Genomic DNA, 19,718 nt, shown 5'->3' with positions numbered 1-19,718 from the left:
TACTGCAGCAATTTGTTTAGTAGGCTAATTTATTTACAGCTTTCCTGGACACCACTTCAGCAAATGAACATCAGTGCTTTTATTATTTTTTCCTAGCTGGGTATTCAGGATTTCACCCTTCTTTTAAACATAATATAGATATTGCAGTAGCCTATGCTATAGCCTATACACAAATCAACTGCTAGTGGAAGTAAAAGAGACAAACTACTGAGCAGAATTTTTTTTTAGTTTCTTACATTTAATGCTTAATTTTAAATAAATAACAGTATATATTTATGGTTTTATAACTGAAATTAAGTATAGTGAGAGCAGCAATGTAATCATCAGCAGAATTTAGAAAATGCAGACAGCTGAGGCTACCACCAAATAAACATGAATGAATGTCAGATGGTTGAAAGATACAGAAATGTATCTTCATGTCTCGTCATCGTTTTTTAACCGCGGAAAGACGAAGCCATTCAACCATAGCAAGTTTGTTAGAAAAATTTAAAATAAAAATCATTAAAATATGTTAAAACGTTAGGCTATAAAAACAGCATTATATAATTGTAGCCAATAACGTACGAATGGGTTAATTTGAATCTGTAATAATAATACCACCTGACAGGTTTCCCTGTTGTTTACAGCTTTGGTTGAGAGAGATTTGTTTCCTTGAGAAAAATTAACATGTAGGTAGGTCTACTTTACCTGATATTTAGCCAAATGAATCGAAATTGAATCGCAAGCTTAGGCTATGTATCGAGTCACGAGTTTTCAGCACTCGTTCCATCAATCAAGTTTTTTTTTTCTTTTTTTTTCTTAATGGATTTAAAAAATATTCAAGTGGGTTTAAATTGCCCAAAAGGTCACTTTTACAGCATTGTTAGGTTAATACTTAAGAATTATTATACATTTAAAAAAAAAAAAAAAAAGACTGAAAGAGTTGTCGAACTCAGTGATAGTGACGTTAAAGTCACGTGACCCGTGATGTAGCCAACGTTTAGCTTTCAACTAGTAATGAAATGTACTGTTTTTAATTTGGGACTAGCTTTGGGATATCGTTACTAAACTTAATAGGTTAAAACTGCTAACGCTTTGTGACCAAATGTAAATAAAATGTATAATACCTCTGCATAAATGTAAAGTCAGTGATTTTGCGTCATTTAAAGTTATTTTATGACTCTCTTTGTTCATCATTTAACAAGAAATCTGTTGATAAAAAAATGTATTGCCTTGCTCTACTTTAGTTTCGTATCCTGTTTTCCTAAGTGTTTTCTGTGTGATATATGTATCCCCTGTAATCTTTGTAACTTAGTCTTAAAAATTCATAAAAGTTGTGAAGATTTCACTGAACAGTTTTTCAGACCATTGACTTCACACCGCCTGAACAAGCCAGACATAGAAGGTCTTCTCCTGCAGAATAGAAAATTATTTTTTTTTTATATGTAGGGTATAGTTGAACCACACACACACACTTAATCACTCACTGAACTTTTATTGCAAAACAGTGATTAACAATTTGATAGCTAAAAATACAAAACACGTTAATGAAATAAACAAAACATTTACTGAAGTGCAGTCTTTCCATTTTGAAAAAAGGCAAAAAATAGAAAATCCTCTACAAGTAGGTCTATCCACACTTCCCTGAATGATGACAGTCTACCAAAACCGGAGAAAAGTAAAATAAAATAAAAACCGGAGAGTTTCTGGCGTCACTCTCAAAGGAGGGAAAAATGTTACCGGACTATTTCCAAGTTCTCAGTCTGAATGGAAAAATTCGTGAAACAATGTGCGTGGAGCGCAAACAGCATGGGAGCAGAAAGTCTTGGTCCATTATTCATTTGTGAAACCTGAGATGTGGAAATGTCTTTGTGCCGTCAGTGTGACATCAGTCAGATCCTGACTCCTCTGAGCTGGCTGGTGTGGAGGCGGCTTCCTCTTCCTCATCATCATCATCAGAAGCCTGCAACAGATTAGACGGGTTAAATTAATGCAAATCTAATTAACTGATAAATCCAAGAGGAAACGCATCATTCACGCACCTTGCGTTTGCTGCTTCTGCCGTGGTCAGACTCAGATGAGCTCTCCTCGCTGGAGATGAACTCTTTGCTCTTAAAGCTCTCGTTTCCACCTTCTTTCTTCTTCTCCTTTTCCGCTACACTCCTTTTCTTAGCTTCCACCTTCCCTCCTTTCTTTTTCTTTTCCCTAAAAGCAGAAGCGATGACTGTGTCAATATAAAGCAGAGCTGCAACACTCGTTTCAAAAGAACAAAGTTGATTTTCTTAAATTAACACTTTTATTCACCAAGAACACATTAAACTGATCAAACGAGAGACTAAAGAGAGACGTTAAGAATTTTTAAGAAGATTTCTCTCACATAAATGCTGTTCTTTTGAACTTTCTGTTCATGAAGGAATCCAGAAAATGTATCACGGTTTCCACAAAAATATTAAGCAGCACAACGGTTTATAACATTGATGATAATAAGAAATGTTTCTTGAGCAACAAATCAGCATATTAGAACAATAATTATTGTAATATTTCACAATATGTACATCAAATGCAGCGTTAATGAGCATATCTCCAAACTTTTGAATGGTTAATGTATGATTAATCTAGCGAATTCTTTGTTAAAATTGAATATCTAGTTTATATAAATGATATACAATACACAGAATCATTTTAGATCTTAAAAAGCATTTTTGCACACTAACAAAGTGCGTGTTTGAGATTTGGAGATAGTCGGCTCACTTAGTAACAGATGCCGCTGCCGCTCCCCCGCCACTCTCTTTGTACTCCTTCATGGCTTTTACGTATTGTTTCTTGGCCTCTTCTGCTTTTTTGTCCCACTCCTGCGAAACACACAAGAGACATTTAGCTAAACACACCGACTCTATAACACAGCATCAGTAGTTTATGCTTCAATCATCCGTCTGCAGACCAATAAAACAAACCTCAGGCAAATTATTCAGTAAGTGGCTAATAATGTATTCAGTGGTGCATCAGTCACTCTGCATATGCAGGAAAGAAAGCAATTTTCCTGAAAACTAGTCCCCATGCATAAAACATAAGCCGCTTTCCGACCGGAGGAACCTTTTCACAGTTCCTAGAACTATTGGCTAAAGTACCCGGATATCGGCGTGTTCGCACCGCAGGAACTAGGAACGATTTTAGTTCTAGGAACTCCATTTGTAGGAACTAATTTGGGTCCTACTTCAGAGTAGGGTCTGGTAGGGTCTAAACCAGCACTATAGGAACTATCCGTGACGTTAGTGTACGCTGATTGACCGAACGCACGCAGAACACCAGCACCCGCCATTTTTAAAACAGCTAGAATGTAAACACACAGATTATAGCCTATATTTACTCCATAAACTATACAAACATGGAAAACAGTGATAGATGGGTCTCTAAACCTTTATGCTGAAGAGAAAATCCAACGCAACTTTGAGGGGACCAAGCCAAACATGATTATGTTTATCTGCCCAGCTAGCAACACTGGACATCAACCACACGGCATAGGCTAATAACCTTTTTTCATATACTGTCTACTTTCTATAACAGTTCTATCTAATAAGATATTAAACAGTACTGTTATACAGATCGCTAACTAATAAACAGAGAATGCGAGCATTGTTTGCTCTGGCGTTCTCAGCGCCGCCAAAATAAAGGTCCGTCGCGCCGTCAAAATAAAAGTCACCGTGCTTGCGTCACTCCCTTACCCCTCCTACCAGTTCCTATGGCCACTTGGCCAGTGCGAACGCAAACAGCAAAACCGAGTTTGGGGGAGAGTAGTTCTTAGAACTGTTTAGAAGTGGACAGTTCCTAGAACTAAGTTCCTAGAACTACTTGGTCGGAAAGCGGCTATAGAATTTGCCACAGAACTAAAGTCCATAAACAATGTGTTTTGACTGGGGAAATATTCAACACATCTGCCTGGAAGTCAGGGTTGTGCAATACGGTTTAAGAAATTAATGTTTTAATATGACCACCGATAATGGCACTGTAATATTTACGTACTGGATTGTTGATTGCCATTTTCCTAAAAATCGAATCTCATCACATTTTCACTCCAAAGGTGGCACAGAAGCGCTTCTGAAGTGGCATTTGGGTGTTTTTACACAGACTGTTTGCATTTAAAACAGCATATTTTGATGCTAGGGGTTGAGGTGGGTCAGAACAGGCATCATTTAGTCTGGCTTTAATGCAGCATTGTATCTTTACACTGATATAATACATATATTTTCATCCCTTATTTAGCAATGTAATTATTATATAGCTTTTCAAATAATTTTTCCTTAATAGGGATTGTGAAGAGTTTCTGGTTATTGGTGTGTGATGTTAATGAGGCTGACCTCTTTCCGGTCTTTGCCCAGCTGCTTCCACATCTCTCCAGCCTTCTTGGAGATTTCAGTAACTGATATCCCAGGATTCTCACTCTTGATGCGTTCTCTGTTGCCGTTCAGCCACAGCATGTAAGCGCTCATCGGCCTCTTAGGAGCACCTGCGTCTTTCACCTTTTTCTGTTCGCCACAGAGAGAGGAAGTGAGGTTTAATAAAGTGCACGAGTTGGGGTAACGTGGGTTTCGTTTTCTGAACTGTTGAACAGATGCCAGTAAATGTATTAAGGTTTTTCACAGAGATGTTTATCGTGCACAGTTTTACCAGACAAGAACAAACCGGCATGGTGTCAAAAGCACCACTGTGCATCTTTACTCTTTAAGACACACTGATATTTAATGTAAATACTGATATTGCAAAAAAAGGTCCAAGACCTCTCTCCGTGGTTTTCTCTCTTTCTTCTCTTTCACTACTTTCTCCACTTTCTTGGGCTTCTTTTCAACTTTCTTCTTCTTTCCTTCATCTTCACTGTCGCCGTCCTCTCCCTCGCTGGCGCTCTCTGAAGCGTTACTGTCATACCTGCACACACACACACGACATTATATTGTTAGAGTGAAAGATTGACAAATCATCTAAAAATCAAGAAAAGAAAAGTTTAAAATGCCTTACTCTTCTGGGACGTCGTCATCCTCTTCTCCAGGGTTGAAAGACTCATCTACAGGAAGATATTAGATATTAACTACTATACACAATTCAACATATTCCACTTAAAACTTACAATTTGAGTTGAGCATGATTTCATTTTGTATTTGAAAGTATTTATATTTTATTGAAATAGCATATTAGTGCCTGCCCACTTTTTCAGTGGTATTTTTTTCCCATTAATTTCTTGGATTTGTTTTTAAAAGTCTCAGTTCAAACTTTTTAAGCCACAAACAAAGCCAAGCCACAACAAGGTGAATCATAACATTACAAACTTGGATTTGAAGCAAAGAGTACTTTAAAGTTGGACAAAAATACAAAGGTCCTTTAATGTTAGATGAAACTACAATCCCATGAAGCATTGCAGACAACATAATTGAATTAAAACCAATGGAGAAATATAAAACTATAAAAATGTTGATTATAAATAAGAAAAATATATTTTAGGTTTATTGCAAAAATATGCGTGTATACAAATATTTAACAGAGACAGACTCTTTAGGAACGGTTTGCTTTTTCGACTCTGATTAGTGTAACTTTCTTTGTAGTTTTTCACCACAAATTCTGCTGTTATATTATTTTATCACTTTATTTTAAAACTAAGTTGACAATGCGGCTTGATGTCTTCAACAGAAGCAACTACCATTGATTAACAACCTAATAGCTCACAGTAGGTTTGTCTTTAAAGGTTTATAAGTTATTGTTCAAAATTAATTTCACAATGAACAGAATGAATGGAGTTTTTACTTCTGGAAGCCGACTGTTGCATGACAATGGGCATCTCAGGAACCGTATTCCAGTGGTTCAATCTCTCAGGTAGGTCCTTAACCATATACTTATATATGTATGTGTGTGTGTGCGCGCGTGCATTAGGGCGGCCCTCGACTAAAGATTTTTCTAGTCAAATAGTAGTCGTTCTTTTAAGAATTTTTAATAATTCATTGATAATGTTTTCTGTTTTTTCGGCTGTAGAGATACATTATTGTTTTCCACTTAAACTGGTTCATTTAAAAGACATTTCAAGCTTTCTATAGATATATTTCTCATGTCTGTGAGGAAAGTATACACTGAGTTTCGGTTCAATGAGACAGAACAGAAAACGCATCCTGATTGTTTTCATTATTTTACAAAACCACGCTTTGTTGTTATTGTTTGAGTTTACAGAAATAAAAGTAAAACCTTTACAGTTTGCATTACTTTTATCTGTAAGACCAAAAAAATGACGGAGTATTTTAAGTAAAATGTGATCGCGCCGGCGCCTACACATCAAGCGCTTATGTGCCTATTTATAGCGCACATTTATCTAGGTTAACAGAGCGAGCAGACTTGTAAAGTTGCTACTACTTACATGTTTAAGTGATAAGCCATATTTGAGGTCGATTAATGATAGGCGAATGTTTGGATTTCCTGCCGTTAATGATCTGATTTACTGAGTTTTTTTTCTGTGACTTACCGACTAATAAAATTTTGGTCGACGAAACCTCTTCTAGTCGACTAATGGTTAGTCGAATATTGAGGGGAGCGCATATGCATATATATATATAAGCTCAACCTTCAACCCAGTTACCATAAGAAATGAGATCAAACAAATCATTTTCTTTACATATTTGTTTGAATTTATAAGGAAATAAGTTAAAGGGTTACAAAAGATGGACCCCATTGACTTCCATAGTATGGAAAAATATACTGTGGAAGTCAATGGGGTCCATCAACTGTTTGGTTATCGTCATTCATCAAAATATCTTCTTTTGTGTTCAATGGAAGAACAAATTCATACAGGTTTGGAACAACATGAGGGCGAGTAAATGACGACAGAATTCCATTTTTGGGTGAACAGCAAAACAACATTTGGTCCCAAAATGCAGCACCTACTGAGTGCTGGCTTAATTTGCAACCCTCTTACCCATTACTTTTTCTCTCTCTCAAATTTGCTCAATTTTCATGTTTTCATTTAGATTTTTTTGCTAGAATGCTGTTAACCATTTTATCGATAACCACATTTTGGTCTCGTCTCTTCTTCGAGAAAAAAAATTATTTAATAGAAAAATAAAATACTCATAATATTTAGTTTTACCAACTGATGATCACAAGCAATATTTTCTCAAGGTTAAGCATCTATTTAATGTACTGAAAAATAAAGTTGGCATTTTGTGTTTTAGTTGAGGTGTGACATTACCGCTATCGCCCTCGGATTCATCGCTGCCGTCTCCCTCCTCTCTGATCTTGCCCTCTTGTTTCATCCTCTCCAAGTAAGCGTCATGCTGGTCTTCATCAGAGTCACTGTAGCCTTCTGCTCCTTTCATGCCCTACCACACACAAACAGTTCGATAAATCATGTGAATCAACACATTACTGGGTATGCTGCTGCTGCTGTCCATAGGAAGTTAATGTAGTGAAAGTGTCGCCATCAGGGGCACTTTAGTATAAACACACACAGAGTCTGGATCATAGAATTAGAGGTTCAAACGCTCTTCCTGCTTATTCCCAAGAGTGCAAATCCATCAACAGAATGGATTGTTTATTTAGTTAAAACCAGTTTCGCACTGCGCATTCATCCATGCGTTAACGCTGCATACGTGTACATTTGGGTGTGCCCAGAGAAAAAGCTCCTAACATGACTTATTAAATTATAACTCAAATGACTTTTGGAACAAAACATGATCACTAACACTCAAACTCAAGGAAAAAAGAAAATTACGAAATGAAAAATAGATACTGCGCATTAAGGCTGGGCCACATGTCAAATATTTACTTTATATTTCTTTTTTATTAAATTATACTGTGAATAATGTGCTGATTTTAATGTATGTAACATTTCCGCAAATCAATTGTTTTATACTGTTTCAGTTCACGTGAATCAATACACCTCACAGTCATGATAACAATACTGTGATTAAGCAGAGTACTCATATTCTACAGCAGTTATGGTTACCGCTGATTTAATTGCATTACAAGGCATGTAAATTGCATTTCTGCTCTGAACAAAGTGCCAATATGCCACCGCTGCAGATATATGACGTCTCACACTCAAGCGCCGGTTTGAAAGCATGGAGGAACAGAAGAAGCCACACTCATACAAAATGTATGCGTTATAATGGTGTTCAAATGCTGTTTTAATGCAATTTAAAACAACCGTTTAGTATTTTAATATATTTTAAAATGTAATTTATTCTTGTGATGGCAAAGCTGAATTTTCAGCACATTACTCCAGTCCTCAGTGTCACATGATCCTTCAGAAATCATTCTAATATGATGATCTGCTGCTCAAGTTATTAATGTTGAAAAAAATGTTTTTGTGGAAACTGATACATTTTTCAGGATTCTTTGATTAATCAAAAGGTTAACAAAAATAGTATGTAAAATAATGTTTTGAAACATAAATGTTTTTAGTGCTCCTTTTGATAAATGAATGTGCCCTTGCAGAATAAAAGCTACATTCCTTTGCAAAAAAACACTTGCAGATCCTAATCTTTTAACCGGTAGTTTAAGTCAAAATAATTTCCTTCGTTGATTTAGTGAAAAATTGTAAAAAAGATGTATTTTTAGACAGACTCTTGATTCTTGCTCTAAATATAATATGCATTAAGGCAGCTTGACTTTTTCCATACAGCAAATGCAGACATAATTTTTAACTGTAGTGCAATTCATTTTGATTATAATGCACAGACTGACTGTGTATTATTCTTTTGTGCATTTTGGCTCAAACCGAAATGAATGTTTGAAACAACAGAACATACCTCTTTAAATCCTCTGTTCTTGATGTTCAGTTTCTTGGCATTGACAAAGTCGAAAAGTTTTCCATATTCTTCCCTACATAAGACAGAAGAGACGTGATCATCATTTGTGAGGACCGGAAAGACTTGACGCTTATGCCTAGTCAATAATAATAATAATTTGTTAAATTTATAAAGCGCTTTTCTTGGCACTCAAAGTGCTTTACATATGGAAGGTGGAAATCTCCTCAACCACCACTAATGTGCAGCATCACCTGGATGAACGCCCACCACACACAAGCTTACTGGTGGAGAGGAGACAGAGTGATGAAGCCAATCAGTATATATGGGGATGATTAGGAGGCCATGATGGACACTGGGCAAATTTGGCCAGGATGCCGAAGTTACACCCCTACTCCTTTTTTTGGAAGGACATCCTGGGATTTTTAATGACCACAGAGAGTCAGGACCTCGGTTTAACGTCTCATCTGAAGGACGTTGCTCTTTGACAGTATAGTGTCCCCATCACTATACTGAGGGGGCGTTAGGACCCACACAGACCACAGGGTGAGCGCCCTCTACTGGCCTCACTAACACCTCTTCCAGCAGCAACCTGGTTTTCCCAGGAGGTCTCCCATCCAGGTACTGACCAGGCTCAACCCTGCTTAGCTTCAGTGGGTGACCAGTCTTGGGCTACAGGGTGATTTGGCTGCTGGTTAGGACAGGCTGCTGCAGATTGCAGAAATGTTGAGAAAGACATTCTCTCTTATGATTGAGAGATGAAGGACACTGCTGTTTTATAGGGCAAGGTGTGATTATTTGTGGGTAATGTGGGTAGTTTACCTCTCAATGTTGCTGAAGGTGAACTGGTTTTTCTGCTTGGTCTCTATTTCGAAGTCAAAGGAGCGAGTGGTGGTTGTTCCTCTGGCGAAGTTAACGCAGGAGATCTCCTCGAAGCGCAGGTGAACCGGTGGCTTGTGCACATAGATGAAGCCTCTTTCCAGAGGATACAGCAGCCCTGAGCTCGCCTTATACGCACACGTTATACACTGAGACCCGGAGTGACTATACACACACACACACACACACACAGAGAGAGAGATAAAGACTGACATCAGTAAAGACATTTCATTTCAAAACTTGATCTGGACACATTATTATGAATATGAGAACTAGGGTTGGGCAATACAAGCAATTTATCTCACAACATTTTGGGCAAAACATTTTTTTGTTACGATATGTAATAACGAGGTCAGGCAAGGAGGGCCACTTTATAGTAAAAACTTGTAAAAAGTTGTAATTTTAATTGAAAGAGACGCTGTTTTTTCGTGTTTAATACAGTAAAGCTACTTGCTTTAAAGCAATCTATTGTATAAAATCATAAATAAGGCAGTGGCTATTTGCACTAAGTGAAAATAGCATATTTTCTTAGCAATAGATTCTATTCAAACTGTAAAAAGAGCAGTATTTTGTAAATAGTAACAAAAAAACTTCAGCATGAGTATATCAGGGCCTTAAATGTAAAGTGATTGTAAAGTAACTCCTAACATCCAGCTGTGCTTTGCTCAACCACAAAAGAAATAATACTAGAATATCGTCCACCCCTAATGAGAAACAGAAAAACGCAGAGCATAATATCTTTATAAGAGCATTTGCTTGTGAGCGTTACCCCTGGAAGTTTCCAGGCACTGTGATCTTCCTGTTGACCAGAGCCTTCATGACCCTGCTGACAATCTCATAGAGCGGACCAGACATATTCTTACTGAGCTTCCCTTCAAAACGCTTCTCCACCTCATCCCTAGAGAGAAGAGAAACAGATGCCATCAGCAGACGCACAGAATCATCTGAGAGACACACAGAAAATCCAGTGAACTTACTCGTTCATGTTGAGAGCAAGACTGAGGTCTTCGTCTTTGGAGAAAAGGAGGATGAGGAAATGATAACGTGTCTGACCCTGCTTAATGGGCGGATCGAGACTGATCTGGAAAATAAAAGGATCAAGACTGGGTCAAGAATAAACCGACTAAATAACCATGAAGCAGCCTTTTCACAAAGCATCTTTAAAGATTTACTGAGCTCATAATGAATAAACCAGTGATTCAACATTTAACCAGCAGGTGGCAGCAGCACCAATGCATTATTAAGCATTGGGACACACTAGTTAGTACATTTACATGCACTAGTCGGAATGAATCCAATCTGATATCAGATTCAGAAAGTTCTGTTTATATGAACCCTAAATGGTGCAATCTGATTGAACTTTATTTACATGAGCACTGGGTTTTTGCTGAGTATTTAACATTAAATTTAAGACATTTTAAGGGTGGGTTGCAAAAAAAAGTATTAATCTTAAATCAAGGTTTATCTAATAACTTTAAACTAAACAGGTTAACATTTAAACCTTCATTTTGATCCTGGATTTAATTTACATTTAAGTTAGATTAACTTTAATCCTGTTGCTCCATAACTAAACTCAAGATTTAAATCTCAATTATGGATTAATTTACAACATAAAATATGCGGCTGACTGAACAAAGAAAAAAAATGGTATGTGTGGCAAGAGATCTCAGAGAGGCGTTTATTACAAACTCGGTGTCGGACAAAGAAAAAAAATAAAGGAATGTTTATTATTGCCAGCAGAGGTGATGATGAGGTGAGCTTGTTTGCGCTCTGGAGAATGTCAAAGGTTTCTATTTACAACGTGTTTTTGCAGCGTTGATCAGTGTGGCCAATCACAAACACAAGAGCAATTAGTCGGCAAGAGCCACTAATGTCAGAGTTTTTGGTGCTCAATAGGGTGGTCCTTATTTTTAAAGTCTCCAATTGTCATGCTCTTAACCCTTCAAATTGTTCCTTTATATAAGAAAATACAGCATGCCAATTTTTATGGCAGTAACATAATAATTACTGGTAGCTCAATAGCTTTAAACTTTCTGAGATTTTGATGATTTTCGTAAAAACAGATCATTTGAATTGGTATTGTACCTGGCTAGTAAAATTCCATAAAAGCATCTAATGCACCATATATTCCTAAATATGTATTTTAGATACATATTTTAGATACATATCTGTTTACTTATTGTAGAAACTAAATCCAAATTAATCCATCCATGACCCGGTTTAGTAGATTTACCTTTCCTGGTGGAATCAATACATATTTCTATTGATGATCACCTTGGTTATTGTTTGGGTTTAGAGCACATTTTTTGGTTTAAAAAATTACATTACGTTCCTTGAAATTGACGCGGAACTTTGGCTGAATCAAGCAGATTATCAGGAGGCACAGGCAACCATACATGCAATGAAAGTAGTCAATGATCACGCCGAGAGAGGAGCGGCTCTGATTCAAGAATACAGTGGCTCTCTCACACACTCTGAAGAACAATTGCAGTTTCTCCTTCATGTGGTGGAAGATCACCGACATATCTATCCGGACTGCAAAAAGCTGCTGAGCATCAGAAATGAGGGATTGTTGAAAACTTTGTGCTTTTTTTTAGATTGTTGTTATTGTTGTCATGTCAGTGTTGCTCTGATTTCAATAAAATGTAGTTCATTTGCAGCAACTTTTAATATTACTTGCATATCACAATAACACCACACAGCTTAAGGCAATCTTCCACATAATCTTCTAAATATCATTTTTTTTTGTCAACATTTTTGCATATTTCTCATTTTGAAGTTAAAAGGAACAGTTTAAGAGGTTAAGACACTAACATTTTGCAAAAAAAAAAAAATTGGACTTGATAAGGACCACCCTAGTGCTCAATAGAAAAGGAAATGGAACATTAATATTGTTGCCGTTTAATTACAATGGCGAAACCATTATGGCGAAGAACATTAATCATAAATGGAGGTTTTAAATCACATAAAACCTAGATAAAAAAATCCTTGATTAGCTTTAAACTTTGATTAATCCTTATTGGTGCAACCCATCCTAAGATTATTTATTAATTTATTTATTAAAATATAAATAAAAATAAATAAATAAAAATAAATAAATATAAAAAAATTATACCCCTGTACATATACACACAAACATATATACTTTAATTCTCTGCCATGACGTTTTAAGCTTGACGTCGACTAGTCGCTGATCATGGCCTATAGAGGGCGCAACAGGATAAACCTTTGAAGTCCACTTTTACACTGTTTCCAGCAGTTAAAATGACAAATAATTGCATACTCCGAGAGCGCTCCACTACATATGTTTGATTATACTATCTGGAGCTTATTGCACACGCAGATTATTCGCTGCTCTAAAGGCGGTGCTGGATTGTAACACGCACACAGCGACTAGTCGACGCCCATTTGACTTTAATCACATAAATGTCGAGGTACACACTCTAAAAACAGTCTGAAGTTGTTCAGCTTGCATATGTTTCTTTTAATATAAGATGTACAAGGCCCCTCCCAAACTGTTCGAAATTTCAGTCAGATCAATTGCGATGTTTACATTAAGCTTTTTCAGTCCGAGTGAGCCATCAATCTGATAAACGGATTATTTTGACAAATTAATGTAGCTTTTGTTGAGTTTAATTTATCTCTGGATAAGCAGCACATAAAAACACTCAACTCACCACAAAGAACATCTGCCGCTGGTCCTTGTGTGGCAGCAGGAAGAGACGCAGTACGGTGGTGTAGGGGATCTTGTAGTCAAAAGTCTTACCATGCAGGTGCAGGAAGGACGGGTAGATACGAATATCATACCTGAAAGAAAAACACTAAAAGACTCAAATACATGTGCATCACTTGGAGACACGCAGAGCTCCAGATGGTTGCAATGCAGTTTCGTTTGGTGACAAGGTGTAACAACATTCAAAATCGACTAGTCAGTCAGCCTTAAAGGGATAGTTCACACAAAAATGAAAATTGCGTCATTATTTACTCACCCTCATAAGGATCATAAGACTTGTGTTTTAGAAACATCATAAGTCCAATACCAAATACACCGATACCAAACTGCGCATTCTCACTCTCTCTTCTCTCCGACACCGAAGTGACACACACCAGCCTCCTCTCACTCTCGTCTCATTCGCTACCGTTGAATAGTGCTTGCATTGCGTATAATTTTGCTCATTCCCGCAGGTTTCACGCTCACACCAGAAGCGCATGCACCACTGATCTATATAAGTGGCGCTCTCATAAATTTAGCTCATACTGCTCGCAATAACAAATCTGACTCCTTTTTCGTAGCTTAATGCGCTTTAACATACAAAATTATGTCAAAATGCCCGTCTTGCGAGTATTCAGGCAAATACAGTCAGTTTTGGAACTTTAATTGTAAGCATTAATCTGCATTTAATTTTTACATTACATTAAATTTCTTTAGTATTTCTTACCTGAATACTACTGCTAGACCCACCTGAAAAACTTAAAGCCATGTTTATTTTATTTTGTCTCATTCTATTGTATTTATTTGTGCCATCGTTTGCAATTTTTATTTTTTTTATTTTACTACTGACTGTTGACTTGTTTTTTTCTTGTAAATGTAGTTCAACGATTCAAATAAAGCTGCGTGTGTGTAAGCTTTTACAACAAATTCCCAAATTATCAAAAGAATGATGAGATAAATGATCTGTATGGTGGAATATATATGGCAGTTTTCCCCGTGGTATTGAAAATGGTATCGAATATCGATATTTTTCAAAGTATCGTATCGAAGTTGGAATTTCCAGTATCGTGACAACACTAGCTTGGAATGACATTAAAATGAGAGTTTCATGTTTGGGTGAACTACCCCTTTCACAACTAGTCAACCATTCTGGCCAAAGATGTGTATGGTCATAAAAGACACAACTTGCCTTCCTCTCGGTGTAAGGCACTGAAGTTCTTTAAAGATACACACGGCATCTCCAGTAGCTTGGATGACGTCTGCCTTTGAGAGAACATTCTGAGCGAACGCCTGCGACAGAACGAGAGTGAGATCATCAGCATCAACAGCAGCTGCACACACACTGACCGAGACAAACACATTCACACACACACCTCCACAGGGTCTGTGCCGTCGTCTCCAGTGTTGGGCGGGACGTAGAAGCGGACCTCCATGAGTGACACCTCCGCATCATCGTTCTGATGGAACTCCACCGTCACCTCGTTCTTTCCCGTTGCACACTGGGATACGCTGGACAGCGGGATCTCAAAGACGGGACTTTCGCTCACCTCAAATGACAGCAGAGACCCTGAGCGCACACACACACACACATCAGTAACCACGGCAACATTAGTGTTTTTGATTGGCCTAGCTCTTTTATTTCATCGAATTTTTTTTAGCATACCGTTCAAAACTTTGGGATCAGGAAGAATTTTGAGAGAAATCTCAAATCAAGCCTGGATTTATGTGATAAAAAATACACTGAAAACAGCAATACTGTGAAATATTACTACAATTTAAAAGAATTGTTTTCTATTTTAATATATTGTAATATGCAATTAATTCCTGTGATGCAAAGCTGGATTTTCAGCATCATTACACAGTCTCCAGTGTCACATGATCCTTCAGAAATCATTCTAATATGATGATTTTATGATCAGGAAACATCTATTATTATCAATGTTGAAAACAGTTGTACTGCTTAATATTTATGGAAACAAGCACAGTTTTCCAGGATTTGTTGAGCAAATTTCAGAATTTTGAACATCCTTGATGAATACATTTAACTTTTAAACAGTTAAATGGTTAAATGTAGACTTTTCTACAGCATAGTTGAATATTTTGATGCCCGAGGTGATATTTATTGGGAAATGTTATGTTTTGAAAGAGTCGTGTATTGGAATATATAGGTACTATATTGTTATTGGCCAATAAGTGGCCAATCACCATCAGTAGATATTGTTGGTATGCATCTACAGTACTATATATTAAACTGCACAATGCTCACTAAATTTTCATGTTAAAAATACTAATTTAACAACAAACATTGACATTATAGAACTTTCACATCAGTCACTGAGTTATCAGTTACATTCGGTTATCAGCCATATGAAAATCAGACCATTTTAATTTCATGAATTACTAGTAGCATGTGTAGATAGGTGTGTGTACCTGAAAATTTGGCGGTGCCCCAATTCCAGCCCTTCACACACATGTCCTTCTCTGCCAACTCCAACTTGTAGTTCGCTTTAAAAAACGCTGAGAGTTTCTCAAAATCCTGCGGAGGGGAGGAAAGCAAAAAGGAAGGAGAGAGCAAGAGAAGGAAGAGATAAACAGAGTTAATGCCTCACTTCCCCTGACTCTCTTTCTCATCCAGCCCTGGGTTCATTAATAAAGAGAGTTGGCAGCGGCGCTCGGCCCACTGGGACGGTGGAGGTGTGTGTAATCCGGCCGGAGGCTGATGCGGAGCACGCTCAATCAGCCCGTTTATTTATCCAGCACTGCACAATCGCTTCCACATGTCACTCCACCAGGTGTGTGTGTGTGTGTGTGCGCTAATGAGCTTGGCACTGGGCTACAGAATCCCATCACTTTAACATTACACAAACCAGCATTCCCTGATCCTCAAAATATTGCCTTTTTCCCCCCAAGTAAAGACAATGACGAAGCTGGTTTAGAGTTAGCTGTTAAACAACACATCTAAATACACAGCAAACAAATACACACTCATGTCAACTTTGTCTATGTTACATGTAACAGATTCTTCCGGAGTTACGGTACACTGCTTAATAATAAACACCACACACACACAATGACTTCATACAAACACACACATACAGAGCAAATCCATTATATTGGAGGCCAGTGATTAACCCCGGGAGAAAAGCATTCCTTAACATCTTGAATTACACACACATTCCTTAGAAGAAAAGACACATTACATTTATGGATATGCAGCTCTGATCGGTCAACTATTGTTTGCCCAACACACTCACTGTGTCTTTGAAGCCGTCGTATTTGTAGATGTGTCCAGTGCTGGTGACCAGTTTGATCCCGTGACCCAGGCAGACCCGACGCCACTGCGCCGCAGAGAGCTCAGGCCCCGGGATGCTGTCCACCTTCCCCGTTTTATGGCTTTTATAGACCACAGACTGCTTGCTGAACCTCAGACGGCCATCGTTCTGACGACAGACACAAACAGAAAGAAATGTGCGGAGAGCAATTATAGATCATTTACTATGCGTCTGTTGTTTTTCTGTACGGTTAAATAACCTCATGTATATTACATATTTTCTGTACATTCTTAAATGTTTCCATCTAAAGACAAAGCTGGCAGGTTTCTGAGTGAGTGTAACTCGTGATATGTTTGGAAGGGCACATTATTGCTGTAAACAGTATGCAAGTTTTCTCAATGCATTGACAAATGTATGCCATAATGCATACTTCTGTGTATTGATTTTAACCCTGACATATGAAATAGTGAGAAAACTCATTTTTTGGAACAGTTTATTGAACATTTAGACATATATATATATATATATAAAAAAAACATCTGCACATGCGTTTTATGTTTTGTATCCTATTTGTTGTTGATAGTTGAAGCTTGTAATGTAACTCAATGTGGACTTTGTAACACTATAGCAGACTTCCATAAAATGCATATAAATACCAGTTGTCACTATTTAGATTTCTTAGTAAAATGATATTTAAAGTGGTGGTTGATTATGATTTCACTTTTTTAACTTTAGTTAGTGTGTAATGTTGCTGTTTGAGCATAAACAACATCTGCAAAGTTACAACGCTCAAAGTTAAAAGCAAAGGGAGATATTTTCTTTTAAAGAAATTGCTTTTTAAGGATTCCTCCCGGGTTAGTGACATCACGAACCCTAAAACGTACATAAACTCCGCCCCCAGGAAGATGATTTATAGATTATCATGACAGAATATGCTAGAAGATAGAAGATAACTACACATAAGCTACATAAATTCATCAACTAACCATTCAAAAATGTCCTGTTGCATTCTACATGTTGTCACTTCTTCTAGAGACTCTCCATCATTGTCTGACTCCGGTTTGAACATAAAAGGCTAAAAGTTTTTGAAATTTTGAAGCTCCGCCCTCTGTGCCGGGAGCAGCAGCTCATTTGCATTTAAAGGGACAGGCACAAAAACGGTGCGTTTTTTTCTCACCCTCAAAAAGTGACAATTTTAACATGCTATATAAAAATATCTGTGGGGTATTTTGATCTAAAACTTCACATACACACTCTGGGGACATCAGTGATTTATTTTACATCTTGTGAAAAGGGCATTATACCACCCCTTTAAATGCTTAGTTTTGATCAAAGCGCTGTAGTTTTTACTGTGGGGGCAAAACATATAATGACGATTGATAGATGAATAAACAAGTTCCTCAAAAGCCTGTTGTATCATATTTGATACTCAAGTTTTTACATGCTTTTTCAAAAAAATTATATCTGGATAATCAAAAGTTGCTTCCATGTTCATCTTGAAATACTACTAACAATATCTTATTCTTAAGATTTCACAGCTAAAGGACACATGTATCACAACTTGAAAGAGGGGCATTTTTACAATTATACTAAAAGGCCTTTTATATGCTAAAAAGTATGAACTATGAATCAGACGTCAGTAGATTGTGTACAACAGATCTTTCAGCAATGTTATGATCACGTTGATAATTAAGAGGCCTTAGAAATGAGTGTATCAAATATGAAGCTTTATTAGGGTTGGGGTTAGGGTTAGCCATTTTCTGGTGCAGAGGTGAAAGGTCAAACTGCGACACTAGGGGTCACTCTCCTCTTTGCTAGTTGCTGTGTTTTGTTTTTTTAACTTCATATTCGAGTGAAAATGTCACCTACCCAAGATCCCTTCGACTCTTGATGGATGTCATTGAACTCCAGAGTGTCTCCCATCTCTGTAAAATATAAATATTAATATCAACACAGCAATAATAACACAGGAACCGCATACTAGTATAGTGCTACTACTCGTACTATTTCTACCATAGAAAGATATGGTTAGAAAAGTAGTACGAGTAGTATACTAACATGCGGTTCCGAATTCAGCACGCATTCATAAAGAAATGATTGATATCAGTTAGTCTTGCTCTGAAGGCTTTAATTCACTTCTTCACGAGCTGTATTGTGTGTTGCTAGTGTTTCTCCCTCATTAGTGGTCGTGTCTCTAACTTACTGAGCTGCTTACCTAGACAGCATACTGTTCATCGTGCGTTTCAACTTATTTTTTTTACAGTCTATGGTTTTAACGGTTGAATTCTAGAGGTCATTTCAGGGGATTAGAAGCGCTAATGAGGACATAACATGCTGTCTATGTAGGAAGCACGCTGTGTTTTGGGACACCGCCAGTGTTCGCACACTGCTGTACATGTGGAGCGGGCGAGATTCATTCAGCCGGCTTGATTTAAGATCATCATCAGTACTTTATACAAACGTATTTAGCACTTACTTTGGGTGAAGAACGACTTTATGAACGTATAAGCGTTTTTCCCGGTGTTGAAGAAATTTGATGAAAACACACAAATAACTGCAGTGATCAAGCTCTTCTATTCTCCGGTTTCCCGCGTCTAACCTCCGGGTTCTGAAGAAAGACAGTAACCCGGAAGAAGTGTTGAAGGGTCACGCGTTTCCATGACTCCGCACTCACATGTTCCTGACATTTTAAAAATATTTTTCAGAAAATATTTCCCGTAAAAACAAATTTGCTTTAATGACTATTGTATCAGTCTATACTGAAAAAGAACATTAAATATATATATTTTAAATTTAGAAAGTAAAAATACATTTAAAATGTGGTTATAAAAAGATAATCTATTCTGCATATATAATTAGCCTACTATGATTGTAACTTAACGAAATAAAATATATAAGCTCATTTAATTAAAAACACGTTTAATATTAAAATGGTATTATTAATAGGCTATGAAATAATAAAAAACTGCTTAAGTAAATTAAATTAATATAAACCTCAAATAATAATAATAATACTTTAATATTAAAATAAAGTCTGTATTCGTTCCCTCACATCTTTGACATTGAGCAACTGAGTGGGTTTCTAAATAGTTTGTGTAC

General features: G+C 37.0%; 1 protein-coding gene across 1 annotated transcript; it reads right to left on the bottom strand.

Annotated features, from left to right (window-relative positions):
- Nucleotides 1-1,458: 1,458 nt before the first annotated feature.
- ssrp1a (structure specific recognition protein 1a) lies at nucleotides 1,459-19,248 on the bottom strand. Its single transcript, XM_084132652.1, has 18 exons — nucleotides 19,096-19,248; nucleotides 18,489-18,544; nucleotides 16,602-16,787; nucleotides 15,778-15,883; nucleotides 14,721-14,914; nucleotides 14,537-14,637; nucleotides 13,313-13,442; nucleotides 10,613-10,716; nucleotides 10,405-10,533; nucleotides 9,579-9,800; nucleotides 8,760-8,832; nucleotides 7,199-7,328; nucleotides 4,990-5,035; nucleotides 4,755-4,899; nucleotides 4,335-4,502; nucleotides 2,731-2,831; nucleotides 2,022-2,184; nucleotides 1,459-1,942 (listed from the first exon to the last, which is right to left on the bottom strand). The coding sequence occupies exons 2-18, from the start codon at nucleotides 18,540-18,542 to the stop codon at nucleotides 1,868-1,870; spliced, it is 2,127 nt and encodes a 708-aa protein (XP_083988778.1). The 5' UTR covers nucleotides 18,543-18,544; nucleotides 19,096-19,248; the 3' UTR covers nucleotides 1,459-1,867.
- Between the last annotated feature and the right edge of the window lie 470 nt (nucleotides 19,249-19,718).

Source organism: Abramis brama (genome assembly GCF_963993115.1).
Source record: "Abramis brama genome assembly, chromosome: 13".
NCBI classification, from domain to species: domain Eukaryota; kingdom Metazoa; phylum Chordata; class Actinopteri; order Cypriniformes; family Leuciscidae; genus Abramis; species Abramis brama.
The sequence above is the reverse complement of the archived record's forward strand: the minus strand, read 5'-3'. Positions and strand labels throughout refer to the sequence as shown.

Bases quoted from the DNA above. Each gene is read 5' to 3' on its own strand.
- ssrp1a (XM_084132652.1), bottom strand. From the start codon at position 18,542: ATGGGAGACACTCTGGAGTTCAATGACATCCATCAAGAGTCGAAGGGA. The intron at 9,801-10,404 runs GTAACGCTCACA...GTGTGTGTATAG, and splicing joins GTGCCTGGAAACTTCCAGGG to TCACTCCGGGTCTCAGTGTA. The intron at 4,900-4,989 runs GTAAGGCATTTT...GTGTGTGTGCAG, and splicing joins GATGACGACGTCCCAGAAGA to GTATGACAGTAACGCTTCAG.